Source organism: Cervus elaphus, chromosome 22 (assembly GCF_910594005.1).
Source record: "Cervus elaphus chromosome 22, mCerEla1.1, whole genome shotgun sequence".
Lineage (NCBI taxonomy): Eukaryota > Metazoa > Chordata > Mammalia > Artiodactyla > Cervidae > Cervus > Cervus elaphus.
This window is the reverse complement of record NC_057836.1, coordinates 16,209,900-16,234,370: the sequence shown is the minus strand read 5'-3', so window position 1 is coordinate 16,234,370 and position 24,471 is coordinate 16,209,900. Positions and strand designations below refer to the sequence as shown.

Sequence of the window (24,471 nt, the reverse complement as noted above, 5' to 3'; positions counted from 1 at the left end):
AGATCCCCTGGAGGAGGACATGGCACCCCACTTCAGTATTCTTGCCTGGAGAATCCCATGGACAGAGGAGCCTGGCGGGATACAGTCCACGGGGTCGGGAAGAGTAGGATACGACTGAAGAGACTTGGCACGCAATGTCTCCCCCACCCTTTTCTCTCTCTCTCTCTCTCACACACACACACATAAATGAAGAGCATCTTCCTTAAAATTAAGTCTGTTGTATTTTTCTCTCAGCTCAGGGAGGCAGGGGTGGGGACAGGTCATGAATACAAGCAAGCCACGGGGACCCCTGTCGACAGCTGGGTGTTCTTCCTCAAAGAGGCAAATTGGAAGGAAAAGAAGGGAAAAGGGTAGGGATTGCAAGAGGTGATGAGAAAGGGAAGGGAGGAGAGTGGGGCAGAGGAGGCTGGGGATACTGAGAGAAATGGATCGAAAAGAGGAAGAAGAAGAAAACTTGTAACCCTGAGGTTTTCTTGTATCCTGAGTCATTTGGGAGAAGGAAGAAGGGGGCGCAGGGTGGGGAGACTGAGGCCCAGGGGTATCACCCTTCACAGGAGGCGCCCTCAGAGGGCTGTTTCCAGCCAGCTTCCCACCTCTCCCCCAGGCAAAACTCACCTTCCAGAAGGTTCTGAGAGGGTGAGTGGTGGTCAGTGGACACCCTCTCCCACAGGGCCTGTGCCCTGATTAGGAGAACTGCAGGTTTTGTTCCCTGGTAACAGGATTCTGCAGCCAGCAGGGGACGAAGGAGGGATTCTAGGCAGGGAGGCCCTCCTGCCTGATCCTGAACTCTCTGAGGCAAACTCCCTGCCAGGAAGGACTCCCATGGAGGGACAAGGGACATACCCGGCATCTGTGACCAGCCAGCTGCAGAGACCTGCGTGGTATTTTCCCTCTGTTCAAGAGATAGAAGTGGAACTAGCAGTCAAGAGACCGGGGCTAGTCCACACACTAGCTGTACCTCTCTGTCTTCTGTTTCTGGTCTATAAACTGGAGATGCTAGTCTCGGTCCTGTCACTACCAGCCTTGCAGAATTTTCATGAGGCTGAAATAGACATTGTTAGTCAGTCAATCGTGTCCAACTCTGCAACCCCATGGACAGTAGCCCGCCAGGCTCCTCTGTCCATGGGATTCTCCAGGCAAGAATACTGGAGTGGGTTGCCATTTTCTTCTCCAGGGGATCTTCCCAACCCAAGGATCAAACCCCGGTCTCCTGCACTGGCAAGCAGATTCTCTAGCATCTGAGCCACCAGGGAAGCCCATAGACAAACAAAGGAACTGGTTTGTAAATAGAGCCGTGCTGCTGGGGCGATAAGGAATCACATCTGTGAACAAGTGTGCCCAGGGTGCCTGTTTGTGCCAGGTCAGGATGTGAGTCTGTGGTTCTGCCAAGGCAGAGTGAGATGCAGGCAGAATGAAATGCTACTGGCGGGCAGTCAGGAGGAACCTTTGGATCTGAATCTGTCCTTGACTAGCTTGTGATCCTGGGCTAGTCCCTCCTCTCTCTAGTCCCAGGGTCCTCTCCCCGTACAATGACAGTCTTGGGCTTCATGCTGCAGACACCCAGCCTCATCCTCCAGGCCAGGCTGGGCTAGTCCCTTGTGCTGCCCGGGATCCGAGCCAGTGGTGAGGGAGAGAGTGGAGAGAGAAGTCATCAGAGAAGGGTTAGAGTTGGAGTAGAAAGAAAATGGGGAAGAAGGGGCGAGCATCTGGAAGAGCAGACCCAAGGTGCCCTCAACCAGGAGGGCGGCAGGCGGCCAGAGGGCCCGGCTACATTCATCTGGTCCCCAGGCCCAGGGGCCCGATAGGAGATGCGGGGGTGGGGTTGGGGTTGGGGGGCGGAGGAGCCAGGTGTGTGGAGGTTGCAGGTGAAAAACTCCTCCTGGTTGGGGCCTCAGGTGAGATTACAGGTCTTCTGGAGCCGGCTGGGGGACAAAGAATAAGAAGAACAAGTCTGTGCCTCCCAGCCCTTTGATTTCCAGGCCCTCTGTGGTTCCCAGAGCCTGCTTTTCCCTTCCAGTGCAGGGCTGGCTTCCAGCCACACCCCAGGCCCCCTACCCCTCACCTGGTCCTCCATCCTCCAGCCTGCTTCCTGCCTCCTGGGCCATCCCCACCCGCTTCTCTCCTCTGCACAGCCTCCCTCTAGCCTGCATCTCCTTCCCTCCTCCCTTCTCCACCCTTCCCTCCCTCTCCGCTCCCCCCACCCAGTTCCTTACTGGGGGCACTGGCAGGTCTTCTTCTCACTAAGGAGCCTCTTGATTTGAGACATCCGTTCTGCCTGGCGCTGTCCAGGGAGAAGGAGGCGAGTTGTGAGGTCCCTGGGCCTCTGAAAGGGAGCTGCCCCTTGGAGGGGAGGCGCGGGGGTGGGGATGGGGGGAAAGCTGGGAGGGGAGAGGCCAGGGCTGTGGCCGAGTAGGCCATCTGTCCCAGAATTGACTGTGCGCCTTCGTTTCTCTCCCTCCTTATGGGATCTGGGACGGGGCCCAGCCGGCAGTGAGGGAGTGAGCAGTGGGAAGAGGGAGCCAGAGGAGAAGTGGGTCACAGACACAGGACACCCTCGTGGCCGGACCGGCCTCAGGGTCTTGAGTGTCCCGTGGGGGTGCGAGGACGTCGGGGGAGGGCTCACTCACCCTGCGGTGCCAGCATTTAACACAGACAATGCAGAAGACAGGGAGAAGCAATAGACCTGTGATTCCCCCGAACACCACGGGCAGGAGCTTTGGCCAGGCCTGGGTGAGGTCTGAAGGCAAGACTGCAAGACAGAGAGAGGCGTGCTCAGCTCCCTGCCCACCGTCAGGGCAAGGGGCACACAAGGGGGCCCAGGAGAGAGGGTCTCACTGCCCAGCCACACTTGGGTCTGGTCCTCGGGCTGAGAGAGCGAGGCAGGATACGTGGTCCCCTTAGGGGCCACCAGGACTGGAAGGGAAAGGCTGGGGAAGGATTTTTTGTTGTTGTTGTTGTTTTTTAACATTTTATTTTTTGATGTTTAAAAATAAAATTAAAAAAAGACATTGTTGTGACAGTTTCAGGTGAAGAGGGAAGGAACTCAGCTACAGATATACGTGTATCCATTCAACCCCAAAGCTCCCTTGGGGAAAGGGTTTTAAGATTAGATGCCACTCTGCTTTCTGGGGAACTAGACCAACAGTCCCCACCCTTGCCATGCACACGAATGTCTGTACGTTTGGGTGTGCACGTATGTCTGGGTCTGAAGAGGAGCCAGGGAGGGGGGCTTTTGGTCAGGGGAGCCCCACTCCTGGGTGGTAGACCTTAGGGAAGTGGGAACTTGTAGGACTACAAGAGCTCAGGGCCACACTCCACTTCACCTCATCAGCCCTGTGTCCTCGGCCCCTCACCTACCACCCTACCCATCTCAGAGCAATTGGGAGGCTGGGTGGTCTCCACCAGCACTGGGAGGGTCCCCCAGCTGAGGAGGCAGGGGCTCGGGGTTAGGCCATGGAACATGGACCCTGACTCACCGTTGATCTCGGATTCCAGCAGGACCTTGCCCTTGTCACTCAGCAGACACTGCCACGTCCCAGCCTCAGGCTCCAGCGCTGTCACCGACTTCGACTGATTTGAGTCCTTCATACTCTGGTTCCCCATCTTCAAGTTCAGGGTCAGCCTTGGTGAGCTGGGCCCCAGCACCTCACAGGTCAGACTGTTTGGGGACTTGGTCACTGCAGAGGGACAACAGCCTGAGCCCGGGACCCTGGACCTCCAGGAATTCCATAGAACAGTGACGATGGTGCTTTACATCAGCACCACTCTGCTAGCCTCTCAGAGCACATTTTCATACAGTTATAATGGAGGAAGCACAGCTTCTGAGATCCAGCAGTCTTAGATTTGAACCTCAGCCCTGCTGCTTACCATCTGTGAGGAGTCTCTGAAGAAGTTACTTCCCAAGCTGAAGTGAGGTGTTAGTCGCTCAGTGGTGACCGACTTTTTGTGACCCCATGGACTGTAGCCCACTAGGCTTCTCTGTCCATGGGATTCTCCAGGCAAGGATACTGGAGTGGGTTGCCATTCCCTTCTCCAGGGAATCTTCCCCACCCAGGATCGAACCCAGGTCTCCTGCATTGCAGGCAGATTCTTTACCACCTGGGCCACCAGGGAGAGCCCCACACAATAGTTAAATGGAAAGATACACGCAGAGCACTTGAATGGGGCCTGGCTTGTACGAAACACCCAATCTAAGCCATTATTATTGGTGATGTTGTTATGATAATTAAGGAGGTAGGAGGGGAAGAACTCAGTATGACGCCTGACATTGTCACCATCACTGTCACACTGTTATCCTCCCTAGGACAAAAATGACCCACAGAAGGGAGGGGCTTAGTCGGGATCTGAGAGGGCCCCGGCAGAGGTAGAACTAGAGCCTGGTTCTCAGTGAGGCCCTCGGGAATTCTAGTGGAGCTCACCCCAGGCCGGCTCTTGGATGTCAGGGAGGGACAGAAGATTCCAACTTCAGTTCAAAACCAACCCCCAGGGACTTCAGGGTCTGCCTCCCAATGCAGGAGACGCAGGTTGGATCCCTGGTCAGGGAACTAAGATCCCACATGCGGCAGGGCAACTAAACCCTTCGGGCTGCAACGACTGACCTGCAATGCTCTAGAGCCCATGCTCTGCAAGAGAAGTCCTTGTGCCTCAATTAGAGAAACCCTGCATGCCACAATGAACCCAACATAGCCGCATTTAAAAAAAAAATTCCCCCAACCAGAGGGCCTTTGATGGGCTCCATCAGGCATCCAGGGCCAAGGCACCCTCTTGAAGGGTCTGTCATGACTTGGAGGGGCGCTGAGCCAGGTCCCTTGGCCCCTGACCCCACCCTCACCGTCTCAGACTAGCTCCTCACCTCTCATCACCACGAGCTTCACTTCCTGCTGCAACTTCCCCTTGGTGAGATCCAGGGTCAGGGTTCCAGAACCCGCGTACTGAGGCAAAGTCCGCAGCAGAGTGAAACGCAGCGGTAGCCTCTCCCCCACAAGGAGCCTGAGGTCCTTGGCAGTCTTGAGCACCTTCACCTCTCTGTTCGTCAAGGTGAAGGTGACCCAGGATTGGGAGGAAGAATCCCCGTTCGCCTGCTGCCATCTCAGCTCCCCATCCAGATTTTCATCCTCGAAGGTGAGTGGGAAGGAGAACTCCGCCTGCTCCCCCTCCTTCACATAGACTGTTTTGGGGGCCTTCTGGAAGGCTGGATGGGGAGGGAGAGAAGCTGGGTCCATACAGGGCAAGGCAGGCGCAGGAAAGGGGGCCAGGTGAGTCCAAACACTTGGGCTGCCACTTGAACCCTTCAAGTCCCTTCTACATCTCCTCTCTTCTCTCTGCTCTGCACCCCAGGGAGGTGCCACAGCAATGCCCCCTCCCCGGAGAAGCCCTCCTAGAACAGCCCAGCCACAGGGATCCTCAGGATCCCGGAGCACAGAGGGCATCTGGCCTGTACCACATGGGTACCACATTCATCACCCTTCTCGAGGTAAGCGCAGACACTGGCTGACTACATGCCAGGCGCTGTTCTAAGGGCACTTAGTACATTACTTGTCCTCATGACACGACAAGGTAGGTTAGATCATCCCCATTCTGCAGATGCAGAAACCAAGGCACAGAGAGTTTCAGTGACCTGCCCGGGGCCACACAGTCAAGTCAGAGCCAGGATTTCAGACAGAGTCCATGAACTTCATTACCACGCTACCCTCCTGTGTGTCACGTGAGTCACCCAGAGGACAGGGTTTGGGGTAGCACCTGTCTTCTAGGCTCTTTTTTTGTTTCCTTCCCAGTGCCTACTCAGGACTCTGAACCTGCAACATTGAGTTTCATCAGGGCTGGCTTGTTGCTGTGAGCATCTCTGAGTTAGTGGACTTGCATCTTGGTGGGAGGGGGAAGCTGAGGCAACCAAAAAGACAGATGCCCTTGACAGCCCTCCTGTGGGGCTTCCTCCTGGGTCTCTGGGGTCCCTGACATCCTTACACTCCCTGTCCCTTCTTTCTTCCATGTTCGCTTCCCCAAGGAGTGGCTTGTGAGGAAGAGAAGGCCAGCGTGTCCCTTAGGGCAGACTTCTGCTCTAGGGGATCCTGGCTTCAGCCTCCCCCTCCCCCCCCCAAACTCCCCTCCTCCCGGAGCACAGCATTGAGGGCAGAAGAAGGTCTGGCAGGCAGGGGGTGCCTGCGGGGGAGGGGGAGCCCCTCTTACCCAGCACCATGATGGGTATTTTGATCTCCAGTGTCTGCTGGCTCTGGTAGATAGTGCACGTCCAGGTACCACTGTCCTGCAGCCCCACCTGGGCCAGCGACAGGCTCTTGAGGTCTTCCTTCCTATTATTCCCTGGATCCTTGCATTGCACTGAAGGGTTGCTCCCAGAGGGACTCTCCAAAGTCAAGGTCAGGCTCTGTCCCATCAGCACACGGGAGTCTGAGCTGGCAGTCACTGTGAGGGGAGCAGGCGAACTGTGTCACAAGCAGACACACACCATCTCCCCAAGAAGAGAAGAAGCCAGGAAGCCTAGGGTATTGCTCTGTTGTCTGTTTGTTGTTTCAGTTGCTAAGCTGTGTCTGACTCTTTGTGACCCCATGGACTGTAGCCCACCAGGCTCCTCTATCCGTGGGATTTCCCAGGCAAGAACACTGCAGTGGGGTTGCCATCTCTTTCTCCAGGGGATCTTCCCAATCCAGGGATCAAACCTGCGTCTCCTGCATTGGCAGGTGGATTCTTTACCACTGAGCCATCTGAGAATCTGCAGTTACCCTGTTCCAACATCTCCCTTCTGTCCACCTCCAGCCCAAGGCAGGGTCTCCTCTCCCCTCCCGCTCACCTCTCTTCCTTGTCTCTCTCACTCCTCCCTCTGTCTCCTGCCTTTCCACCCCTGCACCTCCTACTCGCCCCCAGGTCTCTGTCTCGCTTGCCTGACCCAAGGCCTGAGGCGGCACTGAGAAGACACAGTGGCCTGTCTGATCTGTCTTCAGACTGTTGAAATGCCAGCAGCTCAGGCCCTGGTTTGGGTGCAAGGATGCGAGTCAAGAAGGAAGGGAAATTGGCTGAAGGTCCCAGGCTGCCCCACTCACGTCTGAACACCTGCAGTTCCACCTGGAGCTTCTTGTTGTCCACTTCACAGGTATAAGTCCCCGAGTCAGTTACTTGGAGATTCTTGATGATCAGAGGAAAGGATCCTTGGTCCCACAGGTTTAATTTGGTTTCCGCTCGATGGCTCAGTTCACTGTTACCTGGGAGCAGATCCCGTATGGAGGAGGTTGGGGTACCCTGGAGACAGTGCAGCCCTGGCAAGGGTGGTACCCACGACTCTTCTGATCTGAGTTGCTGATCTCCGATAAAATCTGCCCTGGTCCTAATCTGAGAACCCCAGACTGGTGAGGAGGTCCAAACACATTCCTTTACCTGGCCAGGACAGCATCTCACTAACCCCAAATAAAATCGTAACCTCCCTTAGAGAGCACCAGCCTCTACATGTATGTGCGCTAAGTTGCTTCAGTCATGTTTGACTCTTTGCAACTCCATGGACTGTAGCCCACCAGGCTCCTCTGTCCATGGAATTCTCCAGGCAAGAATACTGGAGTGGGTTGCCGTGCCCTCCTCCAAGGGATCCTCCCTACCCAGGGATCTAACCCATGTCTCCTGAGTCTCCTGCATTAGCAGGTGGATTCTTTACCACTGAGCCACCTGGGAAGCTCCACCAGCTCCTACAGGCCAACACTTTACACACATCATCTCAGGTAATCATCACAAGTCTGAGAAATAGGTACCGTTTTGCTTATCTTGCAGATAAGGAAGCAGAGGCTCAGAGAAATTAAGTAGTTGTCCAAACTCTTGTTTACACATTATCAGCAGGAACATAAACCAGTGCAATTTCATTGGAAAGTAATTTGTTTTGTTCTTATTTTTTAAGTTTTTATTGAAGTATAGTTGATTTAAAATGCTATGTTAATTTCTACTGTACAGCAAAGTGATTCAGCTAAACACATACACATAGCCACTCTTTTTTTTTTTTGCCACCCCTCCCCCGCGTCCCCACACTCTTTTTAAAAATTCTTCTTCAATACAGGTCGTTACAGAGTATTGAGTAGAGTTCCCTGTGCTATACAGTAGGTCCTTCTTAGTTATCTGTTTTATATATAGTAGTGTGTATATGTCAATTCCAATCTCCCAATTTATCTGTTCCCCTGGAAGGTAATTTATAATACTCCCAGAATTACGAATGCACATACAGATTGAAATGTCCACCATGAAAGAAGAGGTTAAATAAGTTAGACTCACTCTTTCAGTGGAATGCTATAAGAGAAGAATGAGGAGGCTGTTTATATTCTGAGATGGAATAATATCTGAAAAACACTGTTAACTGAATAAAGAAAGATATTTTCAAAGCTATCACTGTTTGAAAAGGAGGGAGAAAGTTATTTATCATCTATCTACCTATATTTCTAACTGTCTATCCATCTATCTTTTAAACGAACAAATATTTCTAGCGGTGAACACAAGGAAATGGTCGCCTTGGTTGTCCCTGGGGATAGGAAGTGAACCCCATGAGACAGGTGTAGGAGAGTTTTTCATTTTATGCCTTTTTCTACTGTTCAAATTTTGACTCCAGTAAGTGGTAGAGCCAGGATTAAAATTCAGTCTGTTGTGAGACTTCCCTGGTGGTCCAGTGGCTAAGACTCTGAGTTCCCAATGCAGGAAGTTCAATCTCTGGATGGGGAACTAGATCCAACATGCCACAGCTAAGACCTGGCACAAACAAATAAATAAAAATGAATATTAAAAGAAAAAAACTTCCACTGCATCCCTTGTCTGCTCAGCAGATAACTCCCAGCCCTAACCTCTCGCCTTCCTCCTGGGCCCACGTTTCCAGTGGCCCAAGGAATGACTTCATCTGGATGTCCTGACATCACCCCAAAACTCAACTGGTTACAAATGAAACCTAACAACCTTTCCCTAAAATAACTTGTCTTCCTTGCTTCCCTGCTAAAAGCTCTTCTGGGTCTCATCAAGACCCCCTTGTCCAGACTGTTCTATACTTTGTAAAAGCAATTCTACTTTGTGAAAGTTCTAAGAGTGTGAGAGAATCTGGGATCAGTTCTTGGAGGAGACCAGTACAGAACAAAGCCTTAAAAGAAGGGTAGGCAGGGGACTTCCCTGGTGATCTGGTGGCTAAGACTCCATACTCCCAGTGCTGGGGGCCTGGGTTTGATCCCTGGGAGGGGAACTAGGTCCCACATGACACAACTAAGAGTTCACATGCCTCAACTAAAGATCCTGCCTCAACTAAAGTAAGATTCTGCCTGCCTCAACTCAAGATCCCGCAGGCCAGACGAAGGCTGAAGATCCTGCATGCTGCAACTAACACTCGGTACAGACAAATAAATAAATATTTTTCTTTAGAAAAAAAAAAGAAGTAAGCTAGAGGAAAGTGTTGCAGCAAGAATGTCTAGGAAGCGGGTAAAGTTCCTGGAAAGTCATACAGACAGCCACCTCAAAGCAGTGAGAATACCTGGGTGTGAGGTGTCCGGCTGAGGAGCTGCGGGAAGCCATCCTGAGGGAATGAATGTCTGGCAGAGGCTCTTCCAGGCTTAGTCTAGTGGAATAGGGAGTGACTGGCACTGTTGGGAATCAGCGCTGCCGTAGGAGGAAGAGAAGCAAAGTAGAAGAGACCAGTAGCAAAGGAATTGCCAGGAAGCTCCCACAGTAACCCAGGGGAGGGGTAGGTGGCCTTGGCCAATGATGGAGGCGTTCCCATGAGAACAAAGAAGGTGAAACGGAAGAACACATCCACCGGAAAGAATGGCCCTAGGCAGGGACTGAGGGGAAATCAGGGACTGAAGTGGGGGGAAAGAGTCCCACTCTGGTTCAGAAATTGGGAGTGGTCAGGAGAGTGATCCTGCTGTTGTCAGAGATCAGGAAGCTGGGAAGGGAAGCCATTCTGAAAGAAGTTGAGATCTTAGGAACAGAACAAAAACATCGACACAAAAGAGGTGACAATTTTTAGAACGGAGCACATTGTTTCAAGCTCACAGGCGAGCACAGAAATGCAAATTAAAACAACGACGATATGTTTTTCAATTATCAAAATTAGCAAAAAATAAAAGAGAGAAGGTTTTAAATATTAGTATTCAGTGCCAGCAAGGGCTCCAGGGAAAGACACACACAGTGACATTATTATCTAGACTTACTGTAAATGGATAGAACCTTTCTGGAAGCAATCTGGCTGTATACACCAACTTTTTTTTTTTTTTTTTTAAAGCTCATATCCTTAATTTCATTTCTAGAACTTTATCCTTAATAAGTTTAAAATTCAAGCCAAAATGTAAGTACAAAAATAATAATTACAGTGTTCTTAATAGGGTGCAAGATTAGATGAAAAGATAATGGCTGCATATTAGAGCATACTAACTTGATGGACTATTAGGTGAGCACTAAAAATGACATTTACAAATAATTTTCAATGAAATGGAAAACATTCATAATATACATTTTTTAAGTTGTGTTAAGATCATCTTTACTTTTTTGGTTAGTTATTTGAACTACAAAAATTATACAGACTCACAGACTCAACATTTCTCTCCTTCCTTGCCCATCCTCAATACTACTGCAAACAACTTAGTGTGGATTTCTTCATGCTCTTTTCTGTTTGTGTAGACATATATTTACACACATTGAATTTTCCTTTTTTTTTAGTATCTATTTTTATTTAATATTAATTTGGCTACATTGGGTCTTAGTTGCCACATGGGGGATCTAGTTCCCTGACCAGAGATCTAACCCAGGCCCCTTGCATTGGGAACACTGAGTCTTAGCCACTGGACCAACCAGGGAAACCCCCACATTGAATTTTTAAATTAGAATGGGACTCTATTATTGATATATACATAGCTTACTTTCCACTTAACAAAATGTGCTTGACATCCTTCTAAGTGTGTGTGTGGAGCTTCTTCATTCTGTTTGTTTTGTTTTGACATTATGGAAGCTAATCATTTTACTCTGATGATTCTTTAAACATTTTCTTCTGAGAAAATCATGCAACCATAAGAAATAGCACAGAAATATCTGGAATACCCTTGACCCAGCTCACCCCAAATGTAACAGCTTGCAAAATTATAGCACAGTATTGCTGCCAGAATATTGGCATGGACACAATTCAAGATGCAGAACATTTCTAGCACTGTAAAGATGTTACCCTTTTCCAGCCAATTCCTATTCCCTCCCAGACCCCTTTGCCCTGACTCCTGGCAGTCACTAATCTGTTCTCCATTTCTGTAACTTGTCAGAGAATGTTATATAAATGAAATTATTTAGTATGTTATTTTGTGGGATTGGCTTTTTTTTTTCCCATACAGCATAATCCTCTGGAGAGTCATCTAGGTTGTGATTCAAAACTATAGTTCATTCTTTTCACTGCTGAAAAATAGTCCATAGCATGCATACAACCATTCACCCATTAAAGGACATCTAGGTTATTTCTAGTTGTTGGCTACTACTAATAAAACTGCTGTCAACAATTTTACACAGATTTCTGTGTGATCATAAGTCTTTCTTTCTCTGAGGGGTAAGTGTCTAGGAGTGCAATTGCTAGGTTGTTGCAAGTTTAGCTTTCTAAAGAAATTTCCAGGGCTTCCCTGGTAGCTCAGTGGTAAAGAATTCGCCTGTCAACGCAAGAGACACAGGTCTGATCCCTGGTCTAGGAAGATCCCACATGCCATGGAGCAACTAAGCTCATGTACCACCACTACTGAGCCTGTGCTCTAGAACCCAGGAGCTGCAACTACTGAAGTCCCCAAGTCCTAGAGCCCTTGCTACCCAACAGGAAAGGCCACCACCATGAGAAGCCTACACACTGCAGCTAGGGAGTAGCCCCCACTCCCTGAAACTAAAAAAAAGCCTGAGCAGGAATGAAGACCCAGCACAGTCAAAAATAAGTAAATAAATTTTTTTTTAAATTGCTGAACTGTTCTCTAGAGCAGCTGTACCATTTTATACTCCCACCAGCAATATAAGAGTAACCAGTGGCTGCATCCTCACCAGCACTGGATGTTACCTTTTTTTTTTTTTTTTTTTAATTTTGGCCATTCTGATACATGTGTGGTGATATCTCATTGTGGTTGTAATTGGCATTTCCCTGATGACTAATGACAATGAACACATTTTCATGTGTTTGTTTGCCATCTCTATGTCCTCTTTGGTGAAATATCTCTTCATGTCTTTTGCTTATTTTCTAATTGGATTGTTTGGGTTTTTTGGTATTGAATTTTGAGAGTTGTGTTCATATTCTACTAGTCTTTGTTGGATATGTAGTTTGAATATATTTTCTCATATTTTATAAATTAAGACAATTTTCCTCTTCTCAATAGAGTCTTTTGCAGAGCAAAGTTTTTTTATTTTGGTCAAGACCAACATGTCAGGAATTCCCTGGAAGTCCAGTGGTTAGGACTTGGCACTTCCACCTCAGGGGGCACCAGTTCGATCCCTGGTTGGAGAACTGAGACCCCACAAGACAAGTGGAGTACGGCCAAAACATAAAAATAAAAAAAGATCAATGTATCCATTTTTCCTTTTATGGATTGTGCATTGGTATCTAGTCTAAGAACTCAGCTCAGTTAAGTCCTAGTTCATCTTCTGAAGGAAACATAGAAACTGATTAAAACAGTTGACTCTGGGGAAGGGAACCAAGTAACAGGGGATCAGGAGTAAGAGGGAGATTAATCTCACTGTGTATCATCCAGCTCAGCTCAGTTCAGTTCATTCGCTCAGTCGTGTCCAAATCTTTGCTACCCCATGGACTACAGCACGCCAGGCTTCCCTGTCCATCACCAACTCCCAGAGGTAGCTCAAACTCATGTCCATCAAGTCAGTGATGCCATCCAACCATCCCATCCTCTGTCATCCCCATCTCCTCCTGCCTTCAGTCTTTCCCAGAATCAGGGTCTTTACCAATGAGTCAGCTCTCCGCATCAGGTGGCCAAAGTATTGGAGCTTCAGCTTCAACATCAGTCCTTCCAGTGAATATTCAAGACTGATTTCTCTTAGGATTGACTGGTTTGATCTTGCAGTCCAAGGGACTCTCAGGAGTATTCTCCAACATCACAGTTCAAAACCATCAATTCTTCGGTGCTCAGCTTTCTTTATAGTCCAACTCTCACAACCATACATGACTACTGGAAAAACCATAACTCTGACTAGATGGACCTTTGTCAGCAAAGAAACGTCTCTGCTTTTTAATATGTTGTCTAGGTTGGTCAAAACTTTTCTTCCAAGCAGAGTCTTTTAATTTCATGGCTACAGTCACTATCTGCAGTGATTTTGGAGTCCGTGAAAATAGTTTGTCACTGTTTCCATTTTTTCCCTTCTATTTGCCATGAAGTATTGGGACCAGATGCCATGATCTTAGTTTTTTGAATGTTGAGTTTAAGCCAACTTTTTCACTCTCCTCTTCCACTTACCTCAAGAGGTTCTTTAGTTTTTCTTTGCTTTCTGCCTTAATGTGGTGTCATCTGCATATCTGAGGTTATTGATGTTTCTCCTGGCAGTCTGGATTCCAGCTTGTGCTTCATCCAGCCTGGCATTTCACATGATGTACTCTGCATATAAGTTAAATAAACAGGGTGACAATATACAGCCTTGGTGTAATCCTTTCCCAATTTGGAACCAGTCCGTTGTTCCATATCCAGTTCTAATTGTTGCTTCTTGACCTGCATGCAGATTTCTCAGGAGGCAGGTAAGGTGGTCTGATATTCCTATCTCTTTAAGAATTTACCACAGTTTGTTGTGATCCACACAGTCAAAGACTTTAGTGTAGTCAGTAAAGTTGATTTTATTGACTGCACTATTGTAGATGTTTTTCTGGAACTCTCTTGATTTTCGATGATCCAACGGATGTTGGCAATTTGATCTCTGGTTCCTCTGCCTTTTCTAAATCCAGCTTGAACATCTGGAAGTTCATGGTTCATGTACTGTTCAAGCCTGACTTGGAGAATTATGAGAACTACTTTGCTGGCGTGTGAGATGAGTGCAATTGTGCTGTAGTTTGAACAGTCTTCGGCATTGCCTTTCTTTGGGATTGGAATGAAAACTAACCTTTTCCAGTCCTGTGGCCACTGCTGAGTTTTCCAAATTTGCTGGCATATTGAGTGCAGCACTTTCACAGCATCATCTTTTAGGATTTGAAATAGCTCAGCTGGAATTCAACACCTTCACTAGCTTTGTTCATAGTGATGCTTCCTAAGGCCCACTTGACTTAACCACTGTGGCTACCTGGGTCATTAAGATCTTTTTGTATAGTTCTTCTGTGTATTCTTGCCAACACTTCTTAATATTTCAATTTATTAAGATCTCTTAATGACTTAGTTGCTCAGTTGTGTCCAATCCTTTGTAACCCCATGGACTGTAACCTTCCAGGCTCCTCTGTTCATGGGATTCTCTAGGCAAGAATACTGGGGTGGGTTGGCATTTCTTACTTCAGGGGATCTTTCCAACCCAGGAATCAAACCCAAGTCTCCTGCAAGTCTCCTGCATTGGCAGGTGGATTCTTAACCACTAGCGCCACCTGGGAAGCACAAATAAATAAACTAAACTTGAGCCTCTGATTATTTTGTATTACTAGTACAAAAGGAGCAATAAATATTGCATGCCTCCTAATGTGATGAAATTGGTAATATAATACCATCTATAAAATGGTCTTATCAAAAGATTAAACGTGTGCACCTTAGTGTCCATGGCAGCACTGTTTACAATAGCCAAAACATGGAAGCAACCTAAATGTCCATCAACAGAGGAATGGAGAAAGAAGGTATATATAATGGAATATTACTCAACCATAAAAAGAATGAAATAATGCTATTTGCAGCAACATGGATGGACTTAGAGATTGTCATACTAAGTAAATTTAGTCAGAAAGAGAGACAACTATCATATATCACATATATGTGAAATCTAAAATGTGATACAAATAAACCTATTTACAAAACAGAAACAGATTCACAGACAAAGAAAACAAACTTATGGTTGCCAAAGGGGAGGAATGGTGTGTAGGAGGAATGGTGTATAGGAGGAATGGTGTGTAGGTATAACTGAATCACTTTGCTACACACCAGAAATGAACACAACACTGTAAATCAGCTATACTTCAATTTTAAAAAAAGATGGGGCTATAATGCTTTGTAATATGGAGTACAGTTATTAAATAAGTCACTGAGAGAAAAATGAACGTGAACTTGATCATGTCTCTAGAGCTAATCTCTAGGAGATTTAAGGGACAGAGACACATGTTAAATGCTACCACAGTGCAAAACTTACAGGGCAATTGCCTGGTTTCTTCAAATATCAGTTGCAAGAGGGGGCAGAAAAAGGAGAGTAAATGTATAAATTCAAAGAGATTTAAGGGCCATATCAAGCAAATACCATGCATGAATTTTTATTTGAATTCTGATTCAAATAGACCAAATGTAAAAATAATATTATGAGGCATTTGGGAAAATTTGAACGCTGGATATTTTTTGTCATTAAGGAATTAATTTTTAAGCATTGATGATGGTATTATAGATGTGTTTTTTAAATCCACATATAGTTGATTAACAATGTTTCAGGTGTACAGAAAAGTGATTCAGTTATATGAACCAATATTGCTCATGAACTGATCATTGTTGAAGCTGAGAAGGATACATAGGGGTTCATCATATACTTATTCAACTTCTATATACATTTGAATTAAGAGAAAATGTCAAAATAAGCAGTGAAATGCAAATAATAATAAATCAAATAAACTTATAAAGAATAAATACATTTCACACTGGTGGCATTTTTCTACTTTTGACTTATATGACTTTCTCCCATTCAATAATGTATTGAATATTAGAAGCCATACCCAGAAGAAAGAAGTTACTTAAACAAGAGCATGAAGGTAAAATTTACGTGAAAAAATAAGATTGCAAAATAATGTTCCTAAGAAGTTTTGAAATCTTAATTCTTTCCACTTTGAAAGCTAGAAAAAGACTTCCCTGGTGGCGCAGTGGATAAGAATCTGCCTGCCAGTGCAGGGGACATGGGTTCAATTCCTGGTGGGGAAAGATCCCACATGCTGAGAAGCAACAGCCCATGTGCCACAGCTGCCGAGCCTGAGCTCTGGAGCCCACGTGCCACAACTCGTGAAGCCCTTGCCTAGAGACTGTGCTCCACAACAAGAGAAGCCTCTGAAATGAGAAGCCCACACTAGAGAATAGTGTGGCCTAAACTCGAGAGTAGCCCCCCGCTTGCCACAACTAGAGAAGAGCCCAAGCAGCAATGAAGACCCAGTCAAAAATAAATAATTTTTTTAAAAAGCTAGGAAAAAAACATTCTGTTGCTCTTAATGGAAGTAAACAAAGTATCATCATTGGTCTGTAACAAAAACGTTCATGAAATCATGGGTTTCATATGATAGCTATTTTTCTAATATCCATTAAAATAAGGCCATCAATATTAAAATAATGAAATTATAATAGACCACCAGAAGCCATTCCCCAGCCCACCAGTAGCTGGCAGAGGGCGGGTCTGGACTTGGGGAGTCCCTGAGACTCTGGTTGACGGCAGAACCCTCCAGAACCCCAGCGTTTACTAGGAGCCGGGCCATGCCACAGGTATGTTCATTCCCCAGGGCTCTCTTCTCTAAACAGGGAGCAGGGCCCACCTACCTTTGTGCAAGAAGGTGCCATAATTCCCCAAAATCTTGGACTGGGAAGAATCTTTCCAGCTGAAGGCCAGGTTCTTCTTGGGAGAAGTCTGGCAGGGCAGCTCCGCCTGGTCTCCTGCCCTACCCAGCACCACTGTTTTTCCCTGAGTGCCAGCCAGGAGCATCGCTAGGTGGAAAAACAGGGGGGTCAGGCCTTGAGGCTGTGGTTGCCCCATCCCCCACCCGGCAGTCCCCAACCAGCCCCTCCTCCCAAGTCACCTGCACCCGGACCCCAAGTCTGAGCACTCACCCAGTTGCAGCACCAAGAACAGGTGCCTAAGAGAAGTCCTCGGGCACATTGCGGCTCTGCTAGGCAGGCAGGGGGCCTGAGCCTTCCCCCGAAGAAAGGGCAGGGCCTGGGGGAGATACCAGTCAGCAGTTAGCAGGCTTTCACCTGGCTGGGTCCCCTTCATGACCCAGACAGCCAGGCGCGAACCTAGACGTGCAGGCCTCTGAACAAGACACCCATGGGTTACGTGCCACGCATGCTGTGCCCAGGCCAGGGGTGGGTTTTTTGCCAGGGGGAACCAGAAAAGGGTTCTCAAAAGACTTCCCTCATGGTCCAGTGGTTAAGAATCTGCCTGCCAAGGCAAGGGACATGGGTTCAATCCCTGGTCCAGGAAGATTCCACATGCCATGGAGCAACTAAGCCCTTGCACCACAGTTATTGAGCCTGTGCTCTAGAGCCTGGGAGCTGCAACCACTGAGCCCATGTGCTACTGAGGCCACACGTCCTACAGCCCGTGCTCCACAACAAGAGAAGCCACCAGAATGAGAAGCCCTCCCACCGCAGCTAGAGAGCAGCCCCCACTCCTTACAACTAGAGAAAGTCTGTGGCCAACAACAAAGACCCAGCACAGCCAAAAATTAATTAATCAATCAATGAATTACAAAATAAAATGAGTGAATGGCCTCTGGTGCGAATGAAAGTTTTTTAAAAAGAAGAAGCCTCAGAGAAGGTGGCAAATTGATAGGAACTGGGACTAGGGAGTCAGGCCAGGTCATGAAGGTCCCAGAGTGCCATGACCCTGGGCGCTCGAGGGAGCTTTACTTAGAGAAGGACAGGAGTAGACTTATAGGATGGATCCCTCCAGCTGCTGAGCAGAAGAGGACCTGGAGGAGGTCAAGCATGGGAGGCAGGATTGCAAGAATCCTGGTGAGAGAAGATGAGGCCTGAACTCAGACAGACAGACTTAAGGGAGGAGTTCTGAAAGAAAACCCCCAGTTCCTGGGGTTTGATTTGGCATGAGGGGTGCGGTTAGGGAAAGGGCAGAGGGTGATTCCCTAGAAGGCCTCTGAGTGGGACAAGCAAAAAGGTGATGCTCCGGAGTTCCTGTGGGCTTGGAAGAGAGACAGGGCCGTGAGGGAGGGGGTCGCAGAAGGGCTCTGCGTGGACCTGGAGGAATGGGTGGCACTGGGTTGGAGCAGTGATTCTCCACGTGTGATCACCCGAGAACTTGTGAGACAGGCAACCTCTGGGGCCCACCCTAGACCTCCGGGATCAGGAGCTGGGGTTGGGTGCAGCCATCTGCATTCACAACCCTCTGGGGGACTGGTGCACACTCAAGTCTGACAACCCCAAGCCAGCTGGAAAGGAAAGGGGAGGGCACCCCACCACAGTCTGCAGAGTCGGGGTCGGTGGGGGGGGAGTGTGTGGCTCTGGAGGGAAGTCTTGGTGGGTGGAGCCTGATCTCGAGTCTTGCTGGACAGGCCAGAGAGTTAGGGCTTGGCTCTGCAGGGCACTGGGAACCGCTGCTCATTTTGGAGCAGAGATGTAATGAGGTCTTTGAGAGCTTTAGGAAGCTCAATCAGATGGTAAGGGGACCAGATGACATGGAGGAAGTAGAGCCAAAAGGAAGGCCACCAGACAGTGCCTTGCAGGCAGGCGGGACCTGGCTCAAGTGTCTTTGAGGGGGTGGTGGAGGGTTGGACTAGAAGTCTGGGAGACTAGCAGAGGCAAACTATTACATACGGGATGGATAAACAACAAGGTCCTACTGTATAGCACAGGGTACTATATTCAATATCCTGCAATAAATCATAATGGAAAAGAATATGAAAAAGAGTATAGTATATATAACTGAATCACTTCGCTGTACACCAGGAACTAACACAACATTGTAAATCAACTGTACTTCAATTTTTTTTTTTTAAGTGTCTGAATTTGGCCCCAGATTGAGGGTGGGCCCCAGAGCAGTGACAGCCTTGGGGCTGTCAGCGCACACCTGGCGCGCAGCTTGTGTATCCAGACCTACTTTTCTCCCCCACCCCCACCCCAGGCTGGTCTTTCTCTCTGCTGGGGACCACCTTTCAGTGAGCTGTCTGCTCTGAACTCCCAGAGTCTCCCACTCTGAACTTGACCCCCTTATGGGCACATCCCACCTTCTACCATAGTTTCAGTTCCTGCCTTTCCTCCACCAACAGTCAATCTTAAGGGAGATCAACCTTGAATATTCATTGGAAGGACTGATGTTGAAGCGAAGCTCCAAAACTTTGGCCACCTGATGTGAACAGCCAACTCATTGGAAAAGATTGAGAGCAGGAGGAGAAGGGGGTGATAGAGGATGAGATGGCTGGATGGCATCACCGATGCAATGGACATGAACTTGGGCAAACTCCAGGAGATGGTGAGGGACAGGGAAACCTGGCATGCTGCAGTCCAAGGGGTCGCAAACAGTTGCACACAACTGAACAATAACAACTCTCCTCCACCAACTTGATCTCTAGGCTGGAGATGATGGTCCAGCCAGCAAGGCCACCACTGGCCCCATCTGGAGTACAGAGAAGGGTCTTGGGATGTGTTTGGTTAACTTAAACCAAATTGAATTGAACAGAGAGGGGAAATCACTGATTACTTTTTTCTGGACTCAACATGGTAATTCTGTTACTAAAAAGTGTCTGTACACACTCAAACCTGGCCTGGATGACATCAAGTCGTCCCCATCCACACGGCCTACTCTTGTGCCCGTCCTCTCAGGCATTCTCTTTTCTTTCTTCTTTTTATTTTTAATTGGCGGATAACAGCTTTACAATGTTGTGTTGGTTTCTGCCATACATCAACATGAATCAGCCATAGGTATACATATGTCCCCTCCCTCTTGAACCTCCCTCCCACTTCCTCCACCTTCCTTCTTTTATTTTTTAAATTTTTTTACCACACCACGAAGCATGTAGGACCTTAGTTCCCAATCAGGGATCAAACTTGCACCTCCCTGCACTGGAAGCACAGAGTCTTAATCACTTGACCATCAGGGAAGCCCAAACCCCCAACCCCCAGGCATTCCCCATGGTCTCTGCCCTGCTCTCCACAAGGAGGCTGACCACTGCACACCTTATACACTGTGTCACCCAGGCTCCCTCGGCCTTCAGCTCCTAGTTGGGGTCGGCCAATGGGAAGCACCCACAAGAGATGAGAGGGCTGGGGAGAGAGGTTGGGGTGTTTTATCCTTGTTCTCTCCTGGCTCGGGGCATATTTTCTGGCATCAGCTGTATTCCCTCCTTTGCCCTTTCCTTCCCATGGTGACCACAGCTCTTGCCAGGTGGCCCCCTAATAGCAACTCAAGCCCTCACTGGGTTCCAGAGACACTAGGTTGGCCCTTTCCCCTTCAGGATTCTGCCCACTGCTTTGGCATCTGGTGCCTCAAAACCTCTTTCTGCAGGTGGTCTTGAACCATCTGAGATGGATTCCATTTCCTGTTGGCCAATGATCCATGATAAGGAGGCAGCACTTGAGTGCGTGCTAAGGGCTTGACCCTCCTAGTGAGGTTTGGGCAGGGGAAGCCTCCTCTTCAAGAGGTGTTGAGGCACCAGATGCCAAAGCAGCAGGCAGAGTCCTGAAGGGAAAGAGCCAACCTGATGTTGCTTTGTCTGCCTGAAAGAGGAACTACTCAGGGCCTAATGCCTGGTAGAAACTTGCTAGAATTTTTTTTTTTTTTAAATAAGGGAAATAAGAAGAAAAGTGGTCAAGAAGGAGGTTTTGGGGGCTCCCCTGGTGGTCCAGTGGTTAAAAATCTGCCTTGCAATGCAAAGGACACGGTTTGGTCCCTGGTCCGGAAAAATTCCACGTGCTGCAGAGCAACTAAGTCTGTGCACAACAACTTCTGAGCCTACGTCTAGAGCCCAAGCTCTGCAACAAGAGAAGCCACCGGAGTAAGAAACCCACGCACCGCAACTAGAGAGTAGTCCCCGCTCATCGCAGCTAGAGAAAACCTGCATGTGGCGACAAAGACCCCCCACAGTCAAAAAAATAAAATAAATAAATAAATCTTTTAAAAAAAAAAAAAAAAGGAGGAGGAGGTTTCCAGGAAAGGAAGAGGGAGGCTAGGTCACGGGTGAAGTTGTTTACTAGTTGGCCTGGGACCACAAGGCGCATAGCAGGAGGCTGGGGTGAGAAAGTAGGGCGGGGCACTCTTACATCTGAGAGTAGGTCCCACTGTCCGCCCATCCTAGACTCACCGTGCCCTGGGTGAGCAGAGAGTGAGGGAGTCTCCATGTGAGATGCCCTTCCCTGAGGTTCAGAGTCAGCTTAGACGCCTGAGCAAGACTAGGGCCATTCTTGTCCCTCCCCGGGTGTGGTCAATTTTTCCTCCCCACTCCGTGATCCTGGCCTCAGTGCAAGGCCCACTTACCACCCCCAGTTCCCTGTGTTGCCCCAACCCACAACCCCAGGGCTCAGCTTGGTCGGTGGAGGAGGTTCTGGGTTTCCAGCTGCTGTTTGCTTTGATGCCTGGGGCTTCCGCTGCCGCCCCAGAGAGCTGGCCTTTGATCCCCACATCCTCAGCCTCCCCAGAAGCGCTCTGCCCCGGTACAGTAGCATCCTGTACACTGTACACCGCAGGCTCCTGAGGCCGGCGGGAGGGCCCACGGGTCCCCGAGGCCTTGGCTCCTCTCTCTCCCTGTTTCTCTGCTCACAGCTGTGCTTCCCCTCACCTCTACCTTCAGCTCCCTGTGTCTGTCTCTCCTCCTCTGCTATGAGGCAATTCTAGCTCTCCTGGCTTGCCTGCAGGGCCCCTTGCTTCTTTCCCCTCAGAATCCCTTCTCTCTCCAGCAGCCACTAAGCTCCAGTCCCTCCTGGCCTGGAAACCAGCATCCTGGCCTCTGGGTGGAAGGCTGCAGTCTCCCCACAAGCTTCTGTGTGAAGGGAGCCTGCAGACTACAGCCTGGGGCCCAGGATAGATGCCAGGGAGATGGCTGTGGGGTGGACAAAGGAGAAAGGACAGATTCTGCAGAGGAATACATAGAAGACCCAAGGGAGGATGATGGGAGGATGGTGGGGGGGTGGGACAGAAAGGCAGGGAGGGACCCAGATTAGCTCATTAAAGCAGCAGCTACATTTACACAGTCCACGATCACACACAATGCCCCAGGTAGCAAAAACGAGGTAGGGCAGAGGGAAAGAAGGAGATTCTGAGACACAAGACACAGGCCTGGAGCAGGACACCGAAAGGAGAGGTCAAGGTGGCAACGCACTGCTTGCCCTCGGGGCCCCAGCCGCCCCCCACCCCCGGCAGGGCTGAGAAGGGAGAGGCTCGGGGCTGGGGGGAGGAGGGCACAGCCCCACCGCAGTGACAGTCTGTGGTCCCGCAGGCACTTTTATCTCCTCCGCATGGCCCCCATCAGCCCCCTCCAGCCCGCCGCGGATGTGCCCCCCACTGCACGCGCCCCGTCTGCTGCACTCCGGCTTCGTGCGAACTTAACTTCCTAGAGACTTGGTCCCTCCAAGGGACCCTTGTGGTTCGGTGGCTGCAAACCTCCACCATCCTCTCCTTTGCCTCCGTTGCCCACATGGGGGGAACGGAGCGCCCCCTCTCCTTCCACGATCCCCGGAGGGGTGCAGAGCCGACCTCAGCCAAGGAGCCCACAAACCCCAGCCCCTTGCTTGTCCCCTCCGCACACCCAGCCTCATCAAAGGCATTTCACTCAGCCAAGACTCACGGAGGCTCTAAAGCGGCCAGGGCCTTGTCTACCCAAATCCTTGATGCCATGCCAGGGCCAGGATCAGGGCCCAAGGCCTATGGGGCTTCTGCCCAGACCAGTTGATGGGAGGGAGTCTTATCTCAAGTGGGCCTCTTCTACCTGAGGGCGCCCACACTGAAGGAGGGAGACATCCCACGGTTCTCTGGGAACCGCTTCTTCTGAGGTGAGGAGGGCGGCCATTTTGTTCCAGCCCAGACTCTACACAGCACAAGAAATTGTCAAACACGCAGTGCAGTGACCTCCCCGGCATCAGGCTCTACCCTCAGTCCTGCACCCCGAAAAGCCCACCCCGAAAGGGCAGGACATTCAGGAAGAGCTGTCCCACCCAGAGCGCGATGTTTGAGTGAGTGACAGTGGGGCCTTTCTATTCTGAGGGGTCTGACTGTAGGGAGGAGGCCCCCATCCACACACACACAGAATCCGGCCAGGATGGGAGGACAGTGGACACCCTGGGGAACAGGGCTGCAGGCCAAGGAGGCCTCAGGAGAGAGGAGAGGACTGAGAATGTGGAGGTGGGAGGCAGGGGTCCTTCGGAGCATTCTGCTAGAGAGGTATCACCTCCTGTGTGTCCCCCACACACCCCACCAAGCCCAGGGAGGGTCTGCAAGTCCTTCTCTAACGCCCCCAACAGCCTCCTTTCCTAGAGCAGCTGAGACACCTAACACTGATTTCTTAGAACCAATTTTTCTAATGACGTGGTGGCCTAAAAATACGTATCTCTCCCTTTTACCGCATGTCATACCCAGGAGCTAGGTTTCACCCCCTTCTCAGAATTTTAGCTTTCAATCATCTCATTAATCATTTTAAAGCTAAAGTGGAAGTGTCTTTAGATATACTGTTCAAAAATCCTAAAAAGGCACGAAAAACAAACAAAAGTGTAGAAACATAAACTGAGAGTCGAAAGAGGCTACATCAGTCATATGGCTTATGAAATGCTGCAAATGTGATTTCTGGTGTGAGTTTTTGGTGAGTGAGTTATTGGGAAAATTAATTTGAAGGGAGAAATGTCTCTACACCAGGTTCTCCTTCTCTTTCTCTTGCTTTTATATTGTTTTTTCTTTTCCTTTCTTTTTCCTAGGCCTCCTCCCTCTTTTAATATTTGTGGGTTCTTTCTATGTCTCTTCCATTTCTTCTTTCCCCTTTTTTTCCTTCTTTTCCCCTCTCCCTGTCTTTATCTCCTCTACTGCCCATGACCAGTGGCCTTTTTCAGCCCGGGGCCCTGAAGCGCCCATTTCTTCTCTGATCTCCAAGTCCAAGTTGACACCCTTCCGCCCCGGGAACTGAGCTGTGTGCAGTGGGCTGTGAAGAGAAGCATGGCAGAGTCCCTTCGCTTCTGCAAGCTCACATTTCCAGGGAGAGAGTGTGGCTCGGGAAATGCCAGAGAAGGTTGCCGGAGCTCTGGGCAAGACCTGTGATGCCAACACATCTCCTGCCTCACACCCCTCCCCTTCCCGACCCTCAGAAAGGAACGAAGCCTGGTCTGTCCCTCTTACCTCCCGGCCTGGGTCTCTCTTCCCTTCTGCTTCTTGCACAGGTGTGTCTCTGTGAGGGTTGGGAGCAGAGGCCCACTGGGGAGGGCGCCTGTTACTTCTGCAGGCAGAGATATGCTTAGACGGAGAGACAGGAAGCCTGGTAGCAAGTCTCCTCCACTCCCCAGGCCTGGGCCAGCCCCCAACGTCACCATCTAGGGCTGGGGTCCCCACCCTCTGCCTTTTGGGGAAGATGTCAGAATGAAAATGACAAAGTCAAGGGAAAAAGTTTAGCAGAACCCGGCCGGAGCCCAGAATGTGGCCCCG

At 49.3% G+C, this 24,471-nt stretch overlaps 1 protein-coding gene across 2 annotated transcripts; it reads right to left on the bottom strand.

Annotated features, from left to right (window-relative positions):
• Positions 1-202: 202 nt before the first annotated feature.
• CD4 (CD4 molecule) lies at positions 203-24,471 on the bottom strand. Of its 2 annotated transcripts, none has more exons than XM_043882354.1 (10): positions 24,169-24,471; positions 16,950-17,055; positions 16,662-16,826; positions 7,056-7,214; positions 6,187-6,420; positions 4,853-5,191; positions 3,477-3,677; positions 2,684-2,749; positions 2,214-2,281; positions 203-1,922 (listed from the first exon to the last, which is right to left on the bottom strand). In XM_043882354.1, exons 2-9 carry the CDS (start codon positions 16,996-16,998, stop codon positions 2,241-2,243), a joined length of 1,254 nt encoding a protein of 417 aa, XP_043738289.1. In that variant the 5' UTR covers positions 16,999-17,055; positions 24,169-24,471; the 3' UTR covers positions 203-1,922; positions 2,214-2,240. The 2 variants fall into 2 exon arrangements, with proteins under 2 accessions (XP_043738289.1, XP_043738288.1); XM_043882353.1 differs by having other exon boundaries at positions 2,628-2,749; positions 24,169-24,468.

Excerpts from the sequence above, each read along its gene's own strand:
- CD4 (XM_043882353.1), bottom strand. The coding sequence starts at position 16,998 with ATGTGCCCGAGGACTTCTCTTAGGCACCTGTTCTTGGTGCTGCAACTG. Across the intron at positions 7,215-16,661 it reads TGGCACCTTCTTGCACAAAG|GTAACAGTGAACTGAGCCAT; the intron begins GTAGGTGGGCCC and ends ATCTGCTCCCAG. Across the intron at positions 6,421-7,055 it reads GGAACTGCAGGTGTTCAGAC|TGACTGCCAGCTCAGACTCC; the intron begins GTGAGTGGGGCA and ends CTCCCCTCACAG.